We start from the raw sequence: 22,463 nt of genomic DNA on the forward strand, positions 1-22,463 counted from the left end.
GATGGTTATGGATATGGATATGGTTACGACTATGGTGTTAGGGTTAAGGAAGTTTAATTAGCCCTTTTGTCGTCACTGCCTGAAATTCAAGTCGCTATTAATTCCTTTCTTAGCAACATGCTTCCAATGGCAGTACGAGCTTTTTCATTGGCATCGATTTTGGATCTGTGAAGCCTTGAAATCAAGTTTTTTCTGTTATTTTTAGAACGAAAAAAAACGACGTGCGGTCGCGCTAAGAAAAATTTATTATTTGGTGGGCCCAAGCCCGGGTTGGGAATCAAAATTATTTCTGCAAAACCCTGTATTAAATTCTTTTCAAATATTTAATGGCGGAACTAAAATTTTCGTTTCCGCTTTGAGATTTATTAACTTACGTCGAGCATTTTTATACCTCTCCGAACTTTTGTCTTAAATTAACCGTGTTTTCTTTACATGTATATATGTACATCTACATTTGCGACTAAAAAAACGCTCATCGAAATCTACACCATAAGCCGTATACAACGACATTTGCGGGTAAAATAAACGATTACGAACACTTAGTAATGTATGTAAAGTATAATTGCTTATGTATGTATATACATGTAAAAAAAAGCACAGCTACTGTTATCATATATTTATAGCTGGAGACATTGGTGCTTTATCCGTAACCGTATCTGTAACCTTTTTACAGCTGATTCGACCAACCTTATGAGAATCAAACCAATCGACCGCTAAGGTCGTAACCATATCGTAGCCAACCAATTGGTTTTTGGTTACCGTCGTAACGATAAACAGCTGATTACGTTAGGGATACGACTACAGCGATACGTCATACGGCACCAATGACTCCCGCTTATATCATATGTAGCGAGCCATTAGAACCTGTTAGTGCGAATAGCTGTTAACTTTACAAGTTAAAAACTTAGTTCATACGTCTGGCTCCTCTAGCATTTGACAGCAACGAATCGGTGGAAATGATAAAAGGCAATTAGTGATGGGCGATACAGCGATTTTGAACTATCAGTGAAAATAGTGATGGCGATTTTTGAATCGCGGCTATTTGCAAGAATTCAAAGCGACCTATAAAGAAAATCTACGCTAGGTGGTGCGAGGAGCGATATTTTATCAAAAATCGTATTTGTGATCCGATTTGGCTCATAGTTGGAACACATAATACATACAAGAATAGATAGCGACCTATGACAAAAAATCGCCGCTAGTTGGCGCAAAGATCAAGATATTGAAAAAAATCGTATTTGTTTTCCGATTTGGCGCATATTTGGAACACATATTACATACAGTCCGGTAGAAGTGACATCAAAATATTTTGGAGTTCGAGGAGGGACAAGCATACTTGGCGCAGAGTCGAAGGATTATGTATTGAGGACTTAGATTGTAACAAATTGTCAGGAAAGATTCCTTGTAATAATGAGTCACTAAATGAACTAAATAGAATGAGAAATAATAGGCAATTAAATAAAGACTAAAAACTTGAAAATAAAATAATTAAAAAAAAATGTTTAAGTTAAACGGTTTTATTGAAAACAATAATTACATGAAGTAATAATAATACTTAAAGCTAGAAAATAATTAGGTAAGTCCTAGGTACTAGTCATCACACTCCTCATCAATCTATGGCGTTGATCAGACAATTAAATAAAAGCCTTGAACGCGTAAAATTTCTATTTATAGTCATATATAAGACCAACTGAACCTTAATCAGGTTATGCTACGCCCAACATTTTTAGAAATTTCACGCGCCCAACGCTTTTATTTAATTGTCTAATCAACGCCCAAGACTTATGAGGAGTATGATGACTAGTACCCAGGACCTACCTAATTAATTTCTAGTTTTTAGTATAATTAGTAATTCATGTAAGTATTGTTTTCAATAAAACCGTTTAACTTAAAATTTTTTTTAAATTATGTTATTTACTATAATTTGCTGTCATCTTTCACTCGGTATTAAAACGGATTTTTAATAAATTAATACAACCCAATTTTCGGAGGCAACCAGATCAAAACTTCGTTTATAAAAATCTCAACTCAAAATAATGTCGCCAGAAAGAGCAAACTAGCCAAAAGTAAACACAACCGAGTACTGCCCAAGGCGAATTCAGTACGAATTATCCCAAGAGCTGATTGCTTCTTCTTGAAAATTTTCCATACAAAGCCTTGTACAACAATATATCAGTTAATCGAAATCAATGAAAAGTTTCTTTTGACTTGACATTCTTCCGCACGGCGAATTGGCAAACCACCTGATGTGGAATTTCAATCGTCAGCGCATGCTTAGTCAACTGTGTTAACTGGCTACCGATCCACACTTCCATCGAACCTTTTTCTTCCCTCTGCATCTACATACAAAACGAGCTCTCATGCTCTTAAAAAACGCCCGAGGTAGCGAAAGTAATTTCAGCCGGGTAGCTGCTTTTTCTACACCTATCTAATTATATCAAATATAATAACAGATATTATCACTTATTATCTCATAGGCTACAGCCTTAGGGAGATATTGTGGCCCTCTTGATTGAGGATCCAAGATCCTCAATCTCTGTATCTCAAGGTATCTGCTGAGGCTGATAAAGGTTTTTATGGCAGAAATTTACTCGAAGGGCTTGTAAAGCTATTTTCTAGGGACAATCTCCTTCAAAAAAAAAAAAAAAACTAACTGTTTGAAGTTTTTCTACAGTATCCCGATGATTGGTTTCCCTGGACTTGATTAAGCACTATCGATCTAAAAGGCCAACACCACTATACCTGCTTTGCTCTGTCTTGACTAACGTATATTAATATGAGTAATATTTTTTTAAACAATTTAAAAACACCTAATTTTGTCACCATGTGTTGATTTAGAGCATTGATACAAAAAAGTACTTTATTTAATACTATTTCACAAAACGGCCTCTTCTATTCTTCCCCTTTATCTCATCATTCGTATTGTATGGGAGTTTTAAAAATGAGCTGTCACTACATAAGTACTCCTATATTACTATAAAAGGCTAGGTACATTCCCAAACATCAGAGTGTCGATATATTGCTGTTTAAACGATTTTGTTTTTGTATTCAATAATCGAATGTACCTAAATTTAATTTTTTTCTGGTCATACTTACTTAATTGGCGCTTAACCATCTAAACGGTTATGGCCGTCCAACAAGGCGCGCCAGTTGCTCCTTCGCTCCGCCAACCGGCGCCAATTGGTCACACCAAGGGAGTTTAAATCGTTTTCCACCTATTCCTTCCAACGGAGTGGGGGCCGCCCTCTACCTCTGCTTCCATAGGCGGGTTCCGATAGAAACACTTTCTTGGCCGGAGCATCATCATTCATTCGCATAACATGGCCTAGCCAGCGCAGTCGCTGCGTTTTAATTCGCTGGACTATGTTGATGTCTGCGTATAGCTCGTACAGCTCATCATTAAATCTTCTTTGGTACTCGCCATCGCCAACGCGTAGAGGTCCATAAATCTTTCGAAGAACTTTTATCTCGAACACTCCGAAAGCCGCTTCATCTGCTGTTGTCATGATCCATGCCTCTGCCCCATATAGCAGGACGGGTACGATAAGTGACTTGTAGATTATGATTTTCGTTCGCCGAGAGAGGACATTACTTTTCAATTGCCTACCTAGTCCAAAGTAGCATTTATTGGCAAGATTGATTCTTCGCTGGATTTCAGTGCTGATGTTGTTTCTAGTGTTGATGCTGGTTCCCAAATAAACGAAGTCTTTTACTATTTCGAAATTATGGCTGCCAACAGTAGCGTGGTTGCCAAGGCGTGTATGCGCTGACTCTTTGCTGGATGACAGCAGGTACTTCGTTTTGTCCTCATTCACCATCAAACCCATCTTTACCGCTTCTTTTTCCAGTTTGGAGTAAACACAACTAACAGCGCGGGTGTTTAGGCCGATGATATCAATGTAAAGAAATTTGAGTCATCATTTAAAGAAATTTTCTGAGATAGCAAGTTCTACTTATACTTAAATGCTCGCAACTTTATCTTCATTCGTTTATTTGCAAATATCGTTATTGTTCCAAATTCCTGAAGGCGCCACGAAATTATTCGTTTTGTTTTTTTGTATCTGTGTTTAACAAAACAATCAATTTAAGCTGTGAGCGAGTTTACCTAAATACACAAAAAACCTAAATCACTGGAAACTGTCGGCAAGGTAGTGCAAAAGAAACACATAGCTTTTTACCTAAATTAATTGCACGCTTTTATAGTATATTGTTCCAGTGCGGTTAAGTTCTGCAGCTAGTATAACTTTCTCCAGCATCAAATTAAAGAAATCGCACGAGAGGAGGTCACCCTGTCTGAAACCTCGTTTAGTTTCGAACGGCTCGGAGAGGTCCTTCACAATTCTGACTGAGCTGATGGTGTTGCTCAACGTCATTTTGCACAGCCGTATAAGTTTTGCGGGAAAACCAAATTCAGACATAGCGGCATATAGGCAGCTCCTTTTCGTGCTGTCGAAGGCGGCTTTAAAGTCGACGAAGAGGTGATGTGTGTCGATTCTCTTTTCACGGGTTTTTTCCAAGATTTGGCGCATTGTGAAAATCTGGTCGATGGTAGATTTACCAGGTCTGAAGCCGCACTGATAAGGTCCAATCAGCTGGTTCACGGTGGGCTTCAATCTTTCGCACAATACACTTGAAAGGACCTTATATGCGATATTAAGAAGGCTGATTCCACGATAGTCGGTGCATTTTGCAGTATCCCCTTCTTGTGGACTGGGCAAAGAACACTTAGATTCCAACCGTCGGGCATGCACTCGTCCGCCCATATTTTGCTAAGAAGCTGCTGCATGCGCCTTACCAACTCCTCGCCGCCGTACTTGAATAGCTCCGCAGTCAATCCATCAGCGCCCACGGCCTTGTTGTTTTTCAATCTGGTTATAGCTATTCTAACTTCGTCATAATGGGGCGGGGGGCATATATTCCATCATCATCGATTGCGGGATCAGGTTCTTCATCTCTGTGCGGTGAATTGCTGCCTCCATTTAGGAGAGCAGAGAAGTATTCCCTCCATAATCTAAGCACTCTCTGGACATCAGTTACAAGGTCGCCGTTTTCATTCCTACAGGAGTTTGCCCCGGTCTTAAAACCTTTCGTCTGTCGCCGTATTTTTTGGTAGAATTTTCGGGCGTTATTCCTGGTGGCTAGCAGCGCAAGCTCTTCGCATTCACGCCTTTCTGCTTCTTCTTTTTCTTCCTGAAAAGGCGTCTCGCTTCCCTTTTCAACTCACGATAGCATTCACACACTCTTCTTGTCGCGCTCGCTTTTAACTTAGCCCAGCGTAGGCACCGTCTTTTCTTTCGGTTGTAACGCGGCATTCTTCATCGTACCAGTTGTTTTTTCGTGGCCGCCGGTAACCAATTTTTTCCTCGGCGGCAGTACGAAGTGCTTTAGAGATATGCTCCCACTGCTCCTGTATTCCTTCAGGATGGGTTGTGCCTCAGAGAGCAGGTTCTGAGAGTCGAGTTGCGAAATCATTGGCTGTCTGTTGTGATTGAAGTTTTTCGACGTGTAGCTTTCCTTGTGTTTTTTGTTCCCTGGTTTTAGCCGCGTTGAGGCGGGTGCGTATTTTGGCTGCAACGAGTCGATGTTAGGTCCTCGGATCGTGCGCACATCTAAAACACTGGAGGCATGCCGTCCGTCTATCACAACGTGATCGATCTGATTGCGAGTATTTCGATCAGGAGACAGTCATGTAGCTTGATGTATCTTTTTATGCATGAACCTCGTGCTGGATATGACCCTGTTTCGAGCACCGCCAAAAGCTGGAGACATTGGTGATTTATCGGTAACCGTATCGGTAACCTTATAACAGCTGATTCGACCAACCTTATGAGAATCAATGTAATCGATTATTGGTGCCGCTAAGGTCGTAACCGTATCGTAACCAACCAATTGGGTTTTGGTTTACCGTCGTAACGATAAACAGCTGATTACGTTAGGGATACGACTACAGCGATACGACAAACGGCACCAATGACTCCAGCTAAAGTCAATCAGCCTCAGTCCGTTAGGAGGTTTCATTGTGTAGGCTGAACTTTCCGACATAGTGTACCTATACCAAGTGTGTTCACTAAGCGGTAAACGTCAAAACTACAAACAGCCTCGCTCACCTGATGGAAATCTCAGGTCTAGAGTCGCATTTTTGGTCTCAACGACAACATTTTTGACTACCAATCGTATCGACTTTTTCAATTTTTCAATCATTCGGCGCACTCGGTAATGGTATCCATTTTGAATTCGCTGTCATTCCGAATCCAGCGAGTGCCTGTCAGAATGCTTGACAGATAAGTCAACACACTTGTACTTGTACACTATGCTTTCCGACTGTAGGGCAAAAAACACTTTCTTTGCCCACCCTGGCGTTAAAGTCGCCAAGCACGACTTTTATATCATATATTTCTTGTCATACTATGCTGCTACAATCACAAACATTTTATAGGCTGTCTTGTTTTGATTTCGAATGCAAAACACATTGCGAGCATTTTCTATTAGCAATATAGGAGTATTACATATCGCTCATTTGCTGCAACGTCGTCATAACTCAAAAAACACAATTCTCCAGGAGAATCATTCAAAGATTTTAATTGCTTTATGTTGCGCATATAAAGGTATATTTTCATTTTTATAACACGTGCTAAATTCTTAACTGATCACGAAGATTTTTTTATACAACATAGATAATGATATTGGGTACGTTTATATGTTATTAACTCAAAATTCATATTTTTTGAGTTATGACGACGTTGCAGCAAACGACCGATATATGCCTGGTACTGAATTCGCTTAGCTGAAGGAAAATCGCCAATCACTGATATATTTGGATGGCAATAGCTATCACTATTAGCGATTGTTAATTCACGGCGATGCAATCACCGATAGTGATATATCGTCCATCACTAAAGGCAATTAAAACCAGCTTGACTATTTTTCCCATTTTGTCATCAGTTTAAAATGGAAACAGTTCAATAAGAAACAAAAAAATCACACAAAAATATCTAAAAACGCTATAATGTTCGGATTGTAAAATAAATATAGTCATTTTGTTGTAATGAAAACGTGTCGTAAATATTGAAAATTGGAACGAGAACATCACCCAATAGTAAACGCGGCAGTCAAATCAAATAAAAGTAATTGTGAGATCAAAGACAAAAAAGAAATTTGAGTCATCGCGAAGGAAAAGGATATGAATTTAATACCAATTGCGCTAATAAGAGCCGCCCTTTTGATTTAAAACTGTCGACAACTTTTCAAGGCATTCATTTTATTTAACTTATTGTTTTTGTTGGGCTAATATTATAGCAAAAGGAAAATTTTCTCTGTAGTTGTGTAATGTGGTCACTGCCATGGCGCAACGATACAAGGTGGCAGCATGGAACAGCTGATTATAAACTTTTTTTTAATTGATTTGATACATCAACCTCCGGTGCCGTACGATTTTGACATTTGTCCATCGAATTTACAAAAACAAAATACATCGAATTTTTATTTATGTTTTGTAGGTATGTCACCATGCTGCCACCTTGTATTTTTCCGCTATGGTCACTGCCAACCGCCCACACCCTCACCCCTCCTATGTTTCGTTAGCTATCTGTATTTTAAAAAGCATGAATATACATACCTACATATGTAACGAGGAATATCAAATATATACACTTTAAGCAGTTTTTTTAGTAAGAAGCACCAACTTTAATTGTGGTGCTTGTTGCAACAAAAATACTTACAAGTTTATATTAGAGAAGTTAAGATACCATTTGGAAGAACAGAACATAATCATAACAAAGAAGATTCTTGATAAAATTACAGATAAAAAAATCTCCAAAAATAAAATAGGCCTTTCCTAAAGTAAAATTTTCTCCTGATTCCGAATAAGACTTCCATTTTCCTGTGGCAGATCTAGTTTGCGAGATATCGGCGAAAATATTAAAATTTCTCTTTTGCAGAACACTACTTCATATAGGTAGGGCAAACCACTACCACTTTAAAATCGCAAAAATTCTATGGACGAAAAAAAGTTAGCCCTCCTATGTTGTAGGTAATTTAACTACGAAAATTTTAAGCATACCAGTACAACAATCGGACGTGCCGTTGAGACTATAGCCCCGTTAACTTGCAGGCGTCTATCCTAAAATTTTAGTATTACTTTGATAAAATTGGCGAGGCATTTCATTTGGTCACTCTACCTTAGGGTCTAATAAATTTAAAAAGACATCAAGTATTTAATTGTCACTACTGTTTGTTGTAAATTTTGTTTTGCAAATTGTAGTGCAAATTTATACATACTATATCGGTAGAAGTGTTTACGAAATGGCTTGTTGCAACAAAGATTTTAAATGTAAAAATAATCCGTATGATTTTTGCTTTTTTGGGGACATTATATTTTCGGAAACTCAGCTCGGAAAATAACTAATTTTGTCAAAGATGCATACTTTCATTATTTCGGTTTCCGTGTAAAAATCTCGTTAAATCTTGGACACCTCATTTTCTTTGCGCCTCCTGTAGATTAACTTTAATGGGATGGGTATCGGGTAAAGGTCATAACATGAAGTTTGGTGTTCCAATGATGTGGACTGAACCCTTTAACCACGACTAGTGCTAGTTTTGCGTGATAGACCTTAAAAGTAAAACGAGAAAAAAGAGGAAATTAATAAGTTATCCAAATGTGGCAATAGCTAAAAGACCAAAACTACATTACCATACCTTACCCATACCTAGGCCGCATATAAGTTTTGAAGCCTCAAGCGAAAGTGACCCCGAAGCAGATAATTCACACAGTGAACAAGAAGGAGATGTCCCACATCGAGTCTCACAAGCCGAACTTAATGACTTGGCCAGATATTTGAAATTATGAAAATTTGATAGCGAAGTTCTAGGATCTCGTTTGCAGCAATGGGGCAGCCTGGGCCCTTCGACAAGTACTTCCAAATTTCGAAATACACACAAGACTTTCTCTTCTTTTTTTACTAAAAGTAAAAATATTTGCTACTGCAATGATGTTCAAGGTTTATTTGAAGCACTAAAATTAGAAAATAAAGTGGATGATTGGCGCCTGTTTATAGACAGCTCAAAGCATAGTTTAAAAGCAGCATTACTCCATTAAGGAAATTCGTTACCGTCAATACGAGTGGCATATTTTGAGAATACTAAAGAGACTTATTTAAGCATATCCAATTTACTTGAGCTCATTCAATATAAACAATTTAATTGGAAAATTTGTGCGGACTTAAAGGGTTTCTCTGTCTTTGGGACAGTCGTGCTAGAGAAACCCATTATATTAAGGAAAACTGGCCACCGACAGCTGAGTACGAACCAGGTGCCTTCAATATCGCAAACCCGCCTTTAGTAAATCCCAACGAGTTATTTTGCCAGCACTTCACATCAAATTAGGATTAATGAAACATTTTGTAAAGGCTTTAAATAAGGACGCGCCATCCTTCCAGTACTAACGAAATTTTTCCCTAAAATAACTCAAGATATAGTTGTTGGTCCGCAAATTAGAAAGTTGCTGAAAGACGAAAATTTTGCGAATCATTTATCATCAGTAGAAGCAGCGGCTTGGGATAGCATTAAGCAAGTCGTTATTGGATTTCATGACAACAACAAAGATCCCAACTATAGAGAGATGGTCAAAGCCTTGTTGAAAAACTACAGTGCTATGAAATGCAACATGTCCCTCAAAATGCTATTTTTGCATTCACATTTGGATAATTTTCCCGCAAACCTAGGTGCTGAAAGTGTTGAAAAGAGTGAAAGGTTTCACCAAGGACTCATGATTTTTGAAAAGCGTTACCAAGGTTTTTGGAATAAAGAAATGATGGGAGATTATTGCTGGACAATAACACGGGAGACAAACCCAGAAAATTATAAACGGGTAGTTAAAAGTACCCACGTCCCTCACTATTGGCCACCACGGTAAAATCGCTCAATTTGACTTTTTTTTATGTAGATATGTATGTATTTAATGCTGTTGTCGTTGTTTTTTTTTTTTACTGAATTGCTGATTTATACCCATATTACTCAATTGAATACAGTTTAACGTGCAAACATATGTCTATAATAAAACGTTATAAATTGTCTCTATAAAAAATTGTAGGATAGACGCTTGCAAGTTAACGGGGCTATAGTCTCAACGGCACGTCTGATTGTTGTACTGGTATGCTTAAAATTTTCGTAATTAAATTACCTACAACATAGGATGGCTAACTTCTTTTCGTCAATAGAATTTTTCCGATTTTAAAGTGGTTAAATCTGAAATTTTGTAAAAAATTTCGTTCTTTTTTCAACATATTTTGAATGTTTTTTGGCATAGTGGCCAAATTACTGAAGATACTTAAGGGAGGTGAAGGCAAGACATTTTTATGGGAATTAGTATAATGCATAATTCAACAGTTTAAATCGAAAAAATTAAAAATACAAATTTTTGCCGTACCTATATGAAGTAGTGTTCTGCAAAAATGGGAATTTTCATATTTTCGCCGATATATCGGAAACTAGATCTGCCATAGGAAACTGGAAGTCATATTCGGAATCAGGAGAAAATGTCACTTTAGGAAAGGCCTATTTTATTCTTGGAGACTAAAGTTGATCAAAATTTGTTGAGTAGTGTAATTATTCCCTTTCAGTTTCCTTAAATAAATTCGAGTTTAGAGTAAAAATAAAAAAAGTGAAAATTGGTTTATAAAAACGAAACTTGGCGAGATAATAAATACATCATACCTACTAACTACCAACAACTGCTTATCATTGAAAATTTTCATGCAAAGAAAAACCACAGAAAACTATAAACAAAAAATTACATTGCTATACATATAACAACTTTAATTATATAAAGTGTGGATAAAATAAACAATTATAAATCCAACAGTAACAAACTTCTTACAATCAAACATGAATATGTTCATACGCCATCAACCGAAAATCCTGCGAAGCGCCCAAACATCCGCGAGAATCACAAAAGATGGTAGCAGTAGAAAGTGTGAGTAATGCCCAAAATGCTTATATGTATATAAACGTACTATATGTATATGTATTTACAGAACACATAATTCATACATAAAAATCTTAGCTGTTTATATATTTAAATTATTGCTTTGTTTATATTCTTTTTGCAAAACTTTCCATTGTTAATTGTTTTGCATTCGGTATTCGTTTCTATGCGGTCTTTTGATAGTTTTGGTTTTCTCTTCCATTCTAAGGTGATTCGTTGTTGCGAGCGTATGTGTTCAATAAAGACGACATTCGCTCATCAGCTATTGTCTAGATCAGGGACCTAATGGGTATGTTGTTGTTGTATTAACAGTACATCGCCCTTTTCAATGGGTGCAACCAATCACAAATTGTCTTCACAGTCATCTAAACGCTGTCCAAGGAAACTAGCGACTTCTACATGGTTGGACAATAGACATTTTGTGGTTGGAGGTGTGGGTTTCACATTACAATTGTAAATATGGTTAATACCATGTGGGACATATCGCGTGTAGGACACACATTACAGTATCCCCCAACGAAGTTGTGCAAGACTGACTCGTGCTGTTTCTGTTGTTGTTGTTGCAGGACACCACCCGAAGGCCTTGGGGAGTGTTATCGATGTTGATGGTCCTTCCCCGGATGCAGATCCGGTACCAAGCCCGAAAATCTCGGGAACGATTTGTTATTACCACATGCGACCTTCTAGGCCACACCTCCCTCCCACCCGTAGATGCAGAATCCTGTGTCTTTAACAGCCGAGGCTCTGGCGACCACAAGTTCCTTATTTATCTAGTGGGTGGGAGGGAGGGATGGCCTAGAAGGTTTCGGGCTAGTTGTTGTTGTTGTAGCAGTGTAATTGTCGGGCTAGTACCTTGTTATTGTTGTTGTAGCAGGCTAGTACCTTAATGGTGCTTGTTATCGTAAAGGACTATCAACAGGAGTTTCTACAACAACAAAAAATTGAAAACTAGAGTCAGGTAGTACTCGATCATCGCCAAGGTGTTTTAGCAGTGGTATGGCTATACCGTCTGGGTCTATAGACTTGCAAGGCTTGGCATTTTTAATGACTTTTTTAAACTCTGTACGGTATGGTAATTGCTTATGTGGTTGTGTGTTCCTTTTTATGTATTTAAAAAGGCAACATCTTATGTCATTGTGGCGATGTTACTGGCATGCATAAGATTGCGTTGAATCTAGTATATGAAAAATTTCACTGTGGCTCGGACTTTAACAATTGAATTTCGTTTCGTGAATTTAGTTCTTAAACGGAACGAAATAAATCTCAATAGTTTGTTACGTATCTCTAGTTCAAACAGAAGTTCCGAGATCCGTTTCTATTGTGACGAATATTAGCAACACTAAGGCATACTATCATCTCTAAGCCGATACTAAGCAGTCATTGGTATGTACATAAACAAATTAATCATTATGTCTACACATATGCACATACAGCAGCGGAGAGATACTCAAAAAAGTATGCAATCATCAGCAAAGTAGTTCTCACACACACACACATGCATATATCTGAGATACTCACAAAAGTATGCAATCAACGGTGGAAGTATCACTCACATATACACGCGCATATGGCTATGAGAGAAGCTATAAACGTGCATCTGCAGTTTATAGCTGGTAAACAAGTAGTAAATTGTAGAAGAAGAAACGCCTAGAAGTATGCGAACGACACAGCAGAGAGTATAAAGGGAGCAAAAGCTGAGTAAGTAGAATCAGTTTGATTTAAGCACGCTATTGGTTGTGAAATGTTATTGTGAAGTACTTTCAAGTAGTCTAATAAAGACCATTTTTGCATTATTGAATATTAGAGTTATTCATTCAACAGTTTAGCGATACGAACGTTGGTCGTTTCCGACTTCATTGTCACAGAAAAACGCACTTTCATAAACTTTAAAAAAGGAAAGTGGGACGAATACAAATCCTTTACAGACAACAGCTTTGCTGCCCTCCCAATCCCGACTGATGCTCGCCAAGGGGAGCGTGCTTTCCGCAAGGTCATTGAATCCGCCTCGGCTCGCTTGTTGTTGTTGTTGTTGTTGTAGCGATAAGGTTGCTCCCCGAAGGCTTTGGGGAGTGTTATCGATGTGATGGTCCTTTGCCGGATAAAGATCCGGTACGCTCAGGTACCACAGCACCATTAAGGTGCTAGCCCGACAATCTGGGGAACGATTTATGTGGCCACATTAAACCTTCAGGCCATTCCCCCTCCCCACCCCCAAGTTCCATGAGGAGCTTGTGGTCGCCAGAGCCTTGTCTGTTAGTGAAACCGGATTCGCCGCGGATAGGTGAGGTTGACAATTGGGTTCGGAGAAGCTATATATTGCGGTGGCAACCTGAAGGGTTGCGTTACACAACCCCTTGAATCTGGTATTTTAGTCTTACGACAGGCATATCTACCGCGGGTATATTCTGATCCCCTAACCCGCTGGGGCACTCGGCTCGCTTCATTCCCGCCGGTAGAATTCCCGAAATTCGGCATCACCTTCCGGCGGAGGCCGCAAATTTAGCGAGAGCACGTGACCTTATAAGACAGCTCGATCCCGGCGACCCCCAAATAAGGGATATAAACCAACGCATCAGATTGCTTGTGGATGAACACAAGCGGGCGAAATGGGAGTAGCACCTAAGCGGTTGCAACCTTTCTGCCAGTGTAGGTAAACTTTGGTCCACCGTAAAGTCCCTATCGAATCTGTCTAAGCACAATGACAAAATTTTCATCGCCTTTGGCGATAAAGTGCTGTCCGATGCGAAAAAATGCGCTAGCGCTTTCTGCCGACAATGTATAATGTATTCTAAGGTCGACAGAGATAGACGGAGGGCCAACAGACACGCACATAAGCATAAATTCACCGCCAAAGAGGTTGAGGATGCCATCGGTCATGCTAAACCATCCAAAGCAGTGGGCCCAGACGGCATAGCCATGCCGATGCTTAAAAGCTTAGGGAAAGAGGGTTTCAAATATTTAGCGCATGTTTTCAACCTGTCTCTCCACTTTTGTCATTCCCGAAAAATGGAAAATGGCCAAGGTGGTCCCGCTACTAAAGCCTGGCAAACCAGCTAACATAGGAGAGTTATATCGCCCGATATCTCTCCTATCGCCAGTAGCCAAGACGCTTGAAGCCATTTTGCTCCCCCTACTTCAAAGCAAATTTGCAGCTAGCCTGTCATCAGCATGGCTTCAGAAAACTCCATAGCACCACCACCGCGCTAAATGCCATTAGCACCCAGATAAATTGTGGTTTAAATCAGAAGTCCCACCATAGAACAGCACTCGTTGCGCTAGACCTATCAAAAGCTTTTGATACGGTCAACCATGGCACGTTACTGCAAGACTTGGAAGGGTCTACCCTTCCCCCATGTCTTATAAGGTGGACCGCAAATTATCTGGGTGGTCGGCAAGCATCGGTGCAATTCAGAAACGAAACATCAAAGCCAAGAAGAATTAAACAAGGGGTGCCACAGGGTGGAGTCCTATTCCCACTTTTGTTTAATTTCTACATATCAAAACTACCTTCGCCACCGGAAGGAGTTACTATCGTTTCTTACGCCGATGACTGCACAATAATGGCCCCAGGCCCGGGCCCACAGATCGATGAGCTTTGCAACAGAATAAATGGCTACCTCACTGATCTCTCCAGTTTTTTCGCCTCGCGAAACCTGGCATTATCACCGACTAAATCATCCGCGACCTTATTTACAACTTGGACGTCCCAAATGTCAACCATTTTGAATATCCACGTCGATGGCACTACGCTACCGACTGTCCCACACCCCAAAATCTTGGGTGTGACGTTTGATCAGGATCTACATTTCGGTGAGCATGCAGCCGCAATTGTACCGAAAATCCAGAGCCGTAATAAAATCCTAATATCTTTTGCTGGTAGTACTTGCGGAAAAGATAAAGAAACGCTCATTACTACTTACAAAGCAATTGACCAGCCGATTGCATGCTACGCGTCCCCTATATGGTCAGCAAGCCTTAAAACTACTCACTGGAAGAAGCTACAGGTCTGCCAAAATACTGCTCTCAGAATCGCATCGGGATGTCTTCTTATGTCCCCAGAGCACCATCTACATAATGAGGCGCGAATACTCCCCATCATGGAGAGAAATGAGATGCTAACCAAACAGTTCCTGTTGAATACCCAGAAACCTGGGCATCCCAACAGGTATCTGATTGATGAGCAACACCGCCTAGGGGCTTAAGGAGTCATCTCCCTAAGCATTATGAGGAAATACGGCACCTGAGAACTCAGCCGTATGAAGCCAAAAAACACAAGCAGGCCCTCAGTGAACTCCACAAACAGGCGTCAAACCTTTATGCCGGGAATTACCCGGTGAATCCAGTACTCAAAGAACAGTACCCAAAACTTGCGGAAGAGGAACTCACACTACCCAGGGAAACACGAGTCACTCTAGCTCAACTTCGATCTGGATACTGTAACACGTTAAACTCTTACCTATCCAGAATCAACCCTGGCATACAAAATGTATACCCCGCTTGCAATGTGTCCCCACATGACAACAACCATCTCTTTAATTGTAATGTGGAACCAACGCCTTTAACACGTTGGCTGCCAAAGCCTTTTTAGAATTTTGATTGTTCAGTGGCAATTTCATTTAACAATTTTGGTCACCTGAGGCCAACAATTTATTTTTCTTCTTTTTTGTTTCTTAGTGCTTAAAAATAAGTTTTGAGTACTCGCGACTTTATTTCAGTCCCTAATTTTGCAGTTATAACGGTTTTTTGTGTCGCACATTTTCGTGCGACATGGCCTGGGAGAACATAAAACATGTTGTGGGGCCACGTCGCACGAAAATGTGCGACACAAAAAACCGTTATAACTGCAAAGTTAGGGACCAAAATAAAGCGAGTAGTCAAAACTTATTTTTAGGCACTGGGAAACAAAAACCAACAAAAATAATAACAATAAATAAAAATAGACACCCTTCTGGGCCAACAAAAAGAATTGTCCGGCTGAATTTATGAAAGCTAATATGAAAAGAGGCGAGATGGTAGCCCGTGAGGAGGAAAATGGAGTGGTTGTGTTAAATTGGAAGGACACAAGAGATGTTAGGATTCTTTCGACGAAACACCCCCCTGTAATGGTAGCCACGCCGAGCCATCCAAATGTAGACAGTAATGAACTATCCACCAGTACCAACAATCCGCCATCCACCAGGAAGCGAAGGCAACGAGCTATCGAAAAACCCCTTGCTGTTATTGATTACAATAAAGCCAAATTAGGTGTTGAATAATCCGATCAAATTACCTCCTACGCCACCACTCTCAGAAGAGGTTTTAAGTGGTACCGCAAAGTGGCTTTTGAACTGTTACTTGGAATGTCTGTCGTAAATGCCTTTATAATATATAAAAAGGCTACAAACAAAAAAAATTTCAATCTCCAGAACCCATAACAAAAGGAAAACATTTTAAATAAATTTTAATTTCCAACTTTTTATTACCCAAACAAATACCATTAAAAATACACAGCGGCCATGAGAAATACACCAAACTGTGCACCACAGGCCAGAGATTCCAAATTCCATATTAAAATGTACGAAAATGTGCGACGTGGCCTCAGGTTAACACCTATGTGTCATACGAATATGTGCGACGTGGCCTCAGGGTAACATTTAGGTGTCGCACGAAAATGTGCGACGTGGCCTCAGGGTAACATCAGGGTGTCGCACGAAAACGTGCCACGTGGCAGCCAACGTGTTAACACCCCTCTCATATGGTCCACCCCTGTTGAAACAGTTTCCTTGGACTCCAGTTAGAGGATATTGATGACAATTTGTGATCGGCCGCACCTATTGGATGGGGTGAAGCACTGCTACAACAACAACAACAACAACAACGAACGTTAGTAGAAGGTGTGGAATAAGCGGAATTTCCCTAAATTCGTTACACTATTAAGGTGCCGACTAATCATATGTATATCACGATATACTCTCTCTTATTTACCACAAGCGACAATGGAATATCTCACTGATTTCACAAATGTTTGGTTGTTGCTCAAAGTTTCCTCTCATATTTATGTGATCAAAGTTCAATTGATTGTATTTATTGTTTATTAACTTTTACTTTTGTTTGTTTGGGTTGTTAAATATACATATGTTCTTACATATGTACATTCTTACATATGCATGTACATTTCAGTTTGCTTGTTTCTAATTATGTATTTTAGCGACCTTTCCCCATTTTATATTCAGTAGCTTCTTTTAAATTAGGTATATAAGTATATATAGTAATATGTGTCACCTTCAATCGGTTCAAGAACGCTTCGATTACTGTCGTTTTGCCAAGAGAGTGTCAAGTACCTGGGGAGAAACACGCACTGCTACAACAAACACGCACCTACAGACGTGATTCAAATTCTCGATATGTGAAAGTGGCACACGTCTTTGCATAGCCTTGCGAATTATTTCGGTTGTTCTTAAATCATCATTCACAGTTCATACATATGTATGTACATATGTATAATAACAAATTATATGTGGAAATTTCTATAGTCATAATAGTGTTTTCGGAAATGGATTTTTTTATAAAATTTTATTTTTTTTTTTGGGTTGGGGTGGGGGGGGGGGGGGGGTGGTGCGGTTCTTGTTTGCTAGTTCTATTCTATAAAATATGACATCATACCATTACTCCTTATAATCGCACATTTCGTTGCAAGCTGATCTAATGTAAAACTTTCATTTTCTGAGATAGTCAGCCCAATTCTAAACAAAATTTCCTTGCGAGTTTTTTCCCTTCTCCCATTCCTCGTATTCTAAATAAAAATTCGTTGAAGTTTTTTCACTTACCCCTTTCCTCTTATTCTGAACAATGTTCGAAAAAGCGGAAACCGGTTATGGGAGAAATGTAGGTATTACACTATGCGACAAAATCAACTTTTTTCTGGGTATTGGACCAAACCAACTTTTTTGAGGAGATTGAGGCTTAAGTATAAAAAATACTATTTCCGTTTTTGGAAGTTAACCTCCAAAAAATAGATATCGGCTTTCGAAGTTCGAAAATCTACATTTCGAAATTTTATTTCTTTTGGTTAACGCGTTCAGCAAATCAAAAAAGTAAAAATGTGGTCGTGGTCCGAAAAGAAATTTAGTGTAACAGCTGTTATACGAGGTGCAAAGTCAGAACTTCGAAAATATGAAAAACCTGATGTTTCCGAATTTTCGCCACACATATCAAAAATCTTAGTATTGCTGTGAAGGTAATTAAATGGCCTTTGTTTTGATATGCATATCTTTAAAGAGAAATGGTTTAGTTGATGCACCTTGTCTCCTTAAAAGTCTCCGTTTCCATATCCCTATAAGGCCTCTTCGTAATGTACCTATTTTCTATACGGATTGTGTCCGAACCCTCTATGCCTCAAATGCACCTTTGCTTAGAGTTATGACGGACTTTAATCGCATTTCTGATTCTTCAGCCATCGATTTTGCTCTTCCTAAGTCTACTTTTAAAACAATACTTACTGATATCTTTTCAAACTGATTAATGTTCTGGTCAATCTCTTCGTAGCTTGTAAGCTTTATTGTGTCTATACTCAATTTATGTACTACTAGCAGACCCGTCAGACGTTGTTCTGGCCTAAATTTGGTCTATCTGCATACATTTTAATTAGCTTTTTCTCGCTAACTCTGCCCTCCCCTCTTCACTTCTTCTTAATTATTTTATTCACTCCTCCCTCCGTTTTTTCGCTTCATCTATCTCTATTTTCGTCTCACTATATCTCTTTCTCAGTCTCCTTATCCTTCCCTCTTTTCTCTTCTCCCAAGCTTTTCCCATTCTTCTTCATCCCTTATTGCCAGTCCCAGAGGGTGGTATGTATTTTGTTCCAGTCCCATTCCGAGTTCCAGTCCCATTCCGAGTCTCGGTCCCAATCCTAGTTCTAATCTCATTCCCAGCCCATCTCTAGTCTACTTCCCCGAAAAAGGATCGTAAATACTAATATAGGCAAATTTATATACCAAATTTCAGGCAAATCGAATAGGACGTATGTAAATAGGTATGTGGGTATTATCAATTCATGCTTTTTTTCGGCTTCGCATGCATATTTATCAGTTTTGCCAGGTTGATGCGGCTAAATCGAATATCACAATGAAAATTACTTTAAAGCTCTGAGCAGCAACTTTCATTTGATATCCATATTACCAACACATTCTAGGGGTATCCGGGTCCACGTTTTGGCCTATATCTCGAGACCCTAGTAACCCAGCGGTATAAATTACTCTGTACTAAAGCACACATTAACAGCTTCAATTTGATACCCATAATGTAAAAACACAGCCTAGTGTTACCCTGTTCCACGTTTTGTATCTCGAGACCCTAGTCACCTATAGGTGTGAAAACTACTCTGCACTAAAGCACTCATCAACAGCTTCAATTTGATACCCATAATGTAAAAACACATCCTAGTGTTACCCTGATCCACGTTTTGGCCTATATCTTAAGACCCTAGTCACAAACAGATATGAAAATTAAATTGTTCTAAAGCACTCATCAACAGCTTTCATTTGTTATCCTTCTTGTATAAACACTTGCTAGAGCTATCAGGGTCCACCTTTTGGCCTCAATCTCAAGACCCTAGTCACCAATAGGTATGAATAATACCCTATACTAAAGCACTCATCAACAGCTTTCATTTGTTATCCATATTCTATAAACACATTCTAGGGGTACCCGGGCCCACATTTTGGCCTATATCTCGAGACCCTAGTCCCCCACGGGTACGAAAAGTACCCCGTATCAAAGTACTCATAAACAGCTTCCATTTGATGCCCACATTGTACAAACATATCCCAGGATTACCCAGGTCCACGTTGTGATCTCAAGACCCTATCCAGAACGGGATAAAAAGTATCCTATGTCTGTCTCCTGGTTCTAAGCTACGCCTCCACCAATTTTCAGCCAAATCTGTTCATCCGTTCTTGAGTTATAAATAGTGAAACAACACGACATTCTCTTATATATGCACATATACATCACATTAGAAACTTCAACTGCAGTACCCTGCAAAAGTTGTTGGATTACGTGTTCCATTTTCTTCATGTTGGAGTACTCTAACAATACTCCTTTGCAATGCGTTTGCGGACCACCATCAGCCGATCATTCCTCGTTTTTTAACGACCGTGATCACGACACGATGACGATCGAACAGAGAAGTAAAATATTGCATAAAAATAACTGATAATAAAATTTTACTATGGCAACTCTGATAAAATGCAACCGCGCACTGGTTTTATGTATACATACTATAGTATATAGAAATATTAGTTTCTTTATTCACGCAAATGCTAAATAACATAAGAATATTCGTAGTAAAAAATATAAAAGTTGTATTTCCCCTCTTCATTTACCTTCATTTTAAATTAAATTCACTCCGATAATTCTTTCCGACACAATTCCTCTTTAGTACTTTGGCATATGATCGTCTGTGGGTGCTCAATGGAGTACTACAGTGAAAGTACTTTGGAAAGTACTCTCACGTATGTACTCTATGGAATACTCACAAACAAAGCGAGAGTGGGATCACCTACTCCTCTCCTAGGACATCGCAATGTTAATTGGAGCACATTTTTTGTATGAATACAGATTAGTTTTGGAATACTCCTATACTCCCAAAGGAGTATTCCTTACATTATTTATGGAGTACTAGCGTTTTTTGAAGGGTATTTCTCCACTATTTAATGGATATATTTAAGGGATGTTATTATACAATCTAAAAACTTCAATCACTCTATCTATTAAAACAAAGCGCATGAAAATCCGTTGCGTAGTTTTAAAGGTTTAAGCATTCAAAGGGACATGGGACAGAAAAAGCGACTGTTTTATAATATGTAGTGATAGTGATACATGCAAAAATACCCAAAAATAAATCTTTTTTGAAGAATTTTAAGGAAATGTTTAATATTTTTAACGAAAGATTATTTTTCAATAGATGTATGCGTTCTTAACCATTTATGTTATATAAATATGTATGTACATACCTACATATGTCAAGCTGATATGATATGAAAATACATATGTACATTCATACATGCCTATAAACCTACGCCCGACGTTAAATAACGCAACGAATGCTATGTACATATGTACGTATGTGTCGCATCATGCCTCACTCAAAAGCAATTAGCGCGCACGGTTGACACCGAACAATCACACACACGAATTTTTTGGTAAAAATGTTACTTTTGTTTAAACAATTTGGCTGATATAAGAAAGGAATCAAGTATTTTTTTTTTTTTTTTTTTTGATGCAGATCGAAGGTAAATATTTCAGAGTTTTACTGAAAAGAAGAATTTTTTAAATCCATCCATCCGTTTATGAGTTATAGCGGTGTAAACAAAAATTTTATGATTTTTTACTACATTTTGGCAATTTGCCATGCCCCTATAACATATATCTTCAAATTATATTAACTGTACCATCTCACGTAGCTAAGCTTTCAAATGCAAAAAACCGTTTTAAAATCGGAGCTTTCTGTGTAAAGTTATGTGCATACATGGCATTTAGCGACTTTATTTTATAAGATTTATAGATACTATTAAGTAATTATCTAATTTTAATTAAACATTGTTATCTAGTCTGTAAGGGCTTTAAATGCCATAGTATGAAATAAAGAAATAATATAATATAATATAATAATTTGGCAAAATCTTTGTTTAAGCGAAAAAAAACTTTTTTTTTTACCAAAAACTTATTTTAACCAACACAATTTCTAGCTGGTAAAACTATTGGATATTAAATAAATCATAAACTTGCATTAAATGTGCTATTTTCAAAACAAAGCACTGCGTTTTTATACTTTTGAGCTCTTAACAGTACTTATATCCACTGTGTTCCCAACAAATGATTTAAATGTGTGTAAAAACGACAAAACCAGTCTCCATAAAAATTGTATACAATTAGATCAAATAAAGATTGACTACACAGTAGAACTTCAGTTAAACTTGTGTTTTGTTAAGCTAAATTTATTAAAAGATATACATATTAAGGACTTGGTCACCGTCAATTTCGTTCTCGTTCTCGTCCAGGCTTTCCTCAGCAATCTTTAGCCATCAACATATATCAGCTATTATGGCATTTAGCCTTTTGCCTTTGTATCGAAACTCCATTGTATAAATTGGTTAGGTATTTCAATTATTTTATACGATGTTTAAGGATTAAGTTGAAACACGACTTTTCTAGTCTTTAGATTTACCGGAAGTGCCGGCTACCATATACACCCAAAAAAAAGTATCACTATCATTTTAATACACAATGTGCAAAAATGAAACTATAAATGGTATCATTTTCGTGGTATCAATGCAACCATAAATATTATAAAAAGTATAATTAAAAGTATCAATTTTGTAACTTGACTATTGATTTGCCCATGGAAAATATTTGTTTCGCCCTTAAAATGTATCAAAATGATAACTATAAATTTCCTAGTTTCATTATGATAACATTTAATACTAGATTGCTTACAAAACGC

The 22,463-nt window shown here is 38.3% G+C and overlaps 1 protein-coding gene across 11 annotated transcripts in view; it reads left to right on the forward strand.

Annotated features, from left to right (window-relative positions):
• Letm1 (Leucine zipper and EF-hand containing transmembrane protein 1) overlaps positions 1-22,463 on the forward strand; it is a 55,491-nt gene that overhangs the window by 2,375 nt on the left and 30,653 nt on the right. The window contains exons 1-2 of one of the 11 annotated variants that reach the window (XM_067771687.1): positions 6,884-7,249; positions 10,758-10,969. In XM_067771687.1, the coding sequence (XP_067627788.1) occupies positions 10,882-10,969 (88 nt within the window). In that variant the 5' untranslated portion in view covers positions 6,884-7,249; positions 10,758-10,881. Of the gene's footprint in view, positions 1-6,883; positions 7,250-10,597; positions 10,970-22,463 lie in introns of those variants that run through there. The other 10 variants (XM_067771683.1, XM_067771688.1, XM_067771685.1 and 7 more) reach the window with 10 other exon arrangements.

This window comes from Eurosta solidaginis, chromosome 3, assembly GCF_040869045.1.
Source record: "Eurosta solidaginis isolate ZX-2024a chromosome 3, ASM4086904v1, whole genome shotgun sequence".
In the NCBI taxonomy this organism is placed as follows: domain Eukaryota; kingdom Metazoa; phylum Arthropoda; class Insecta; order Diptera; family Tephritidae; genus Eurosta; species Eurosta solidaginis.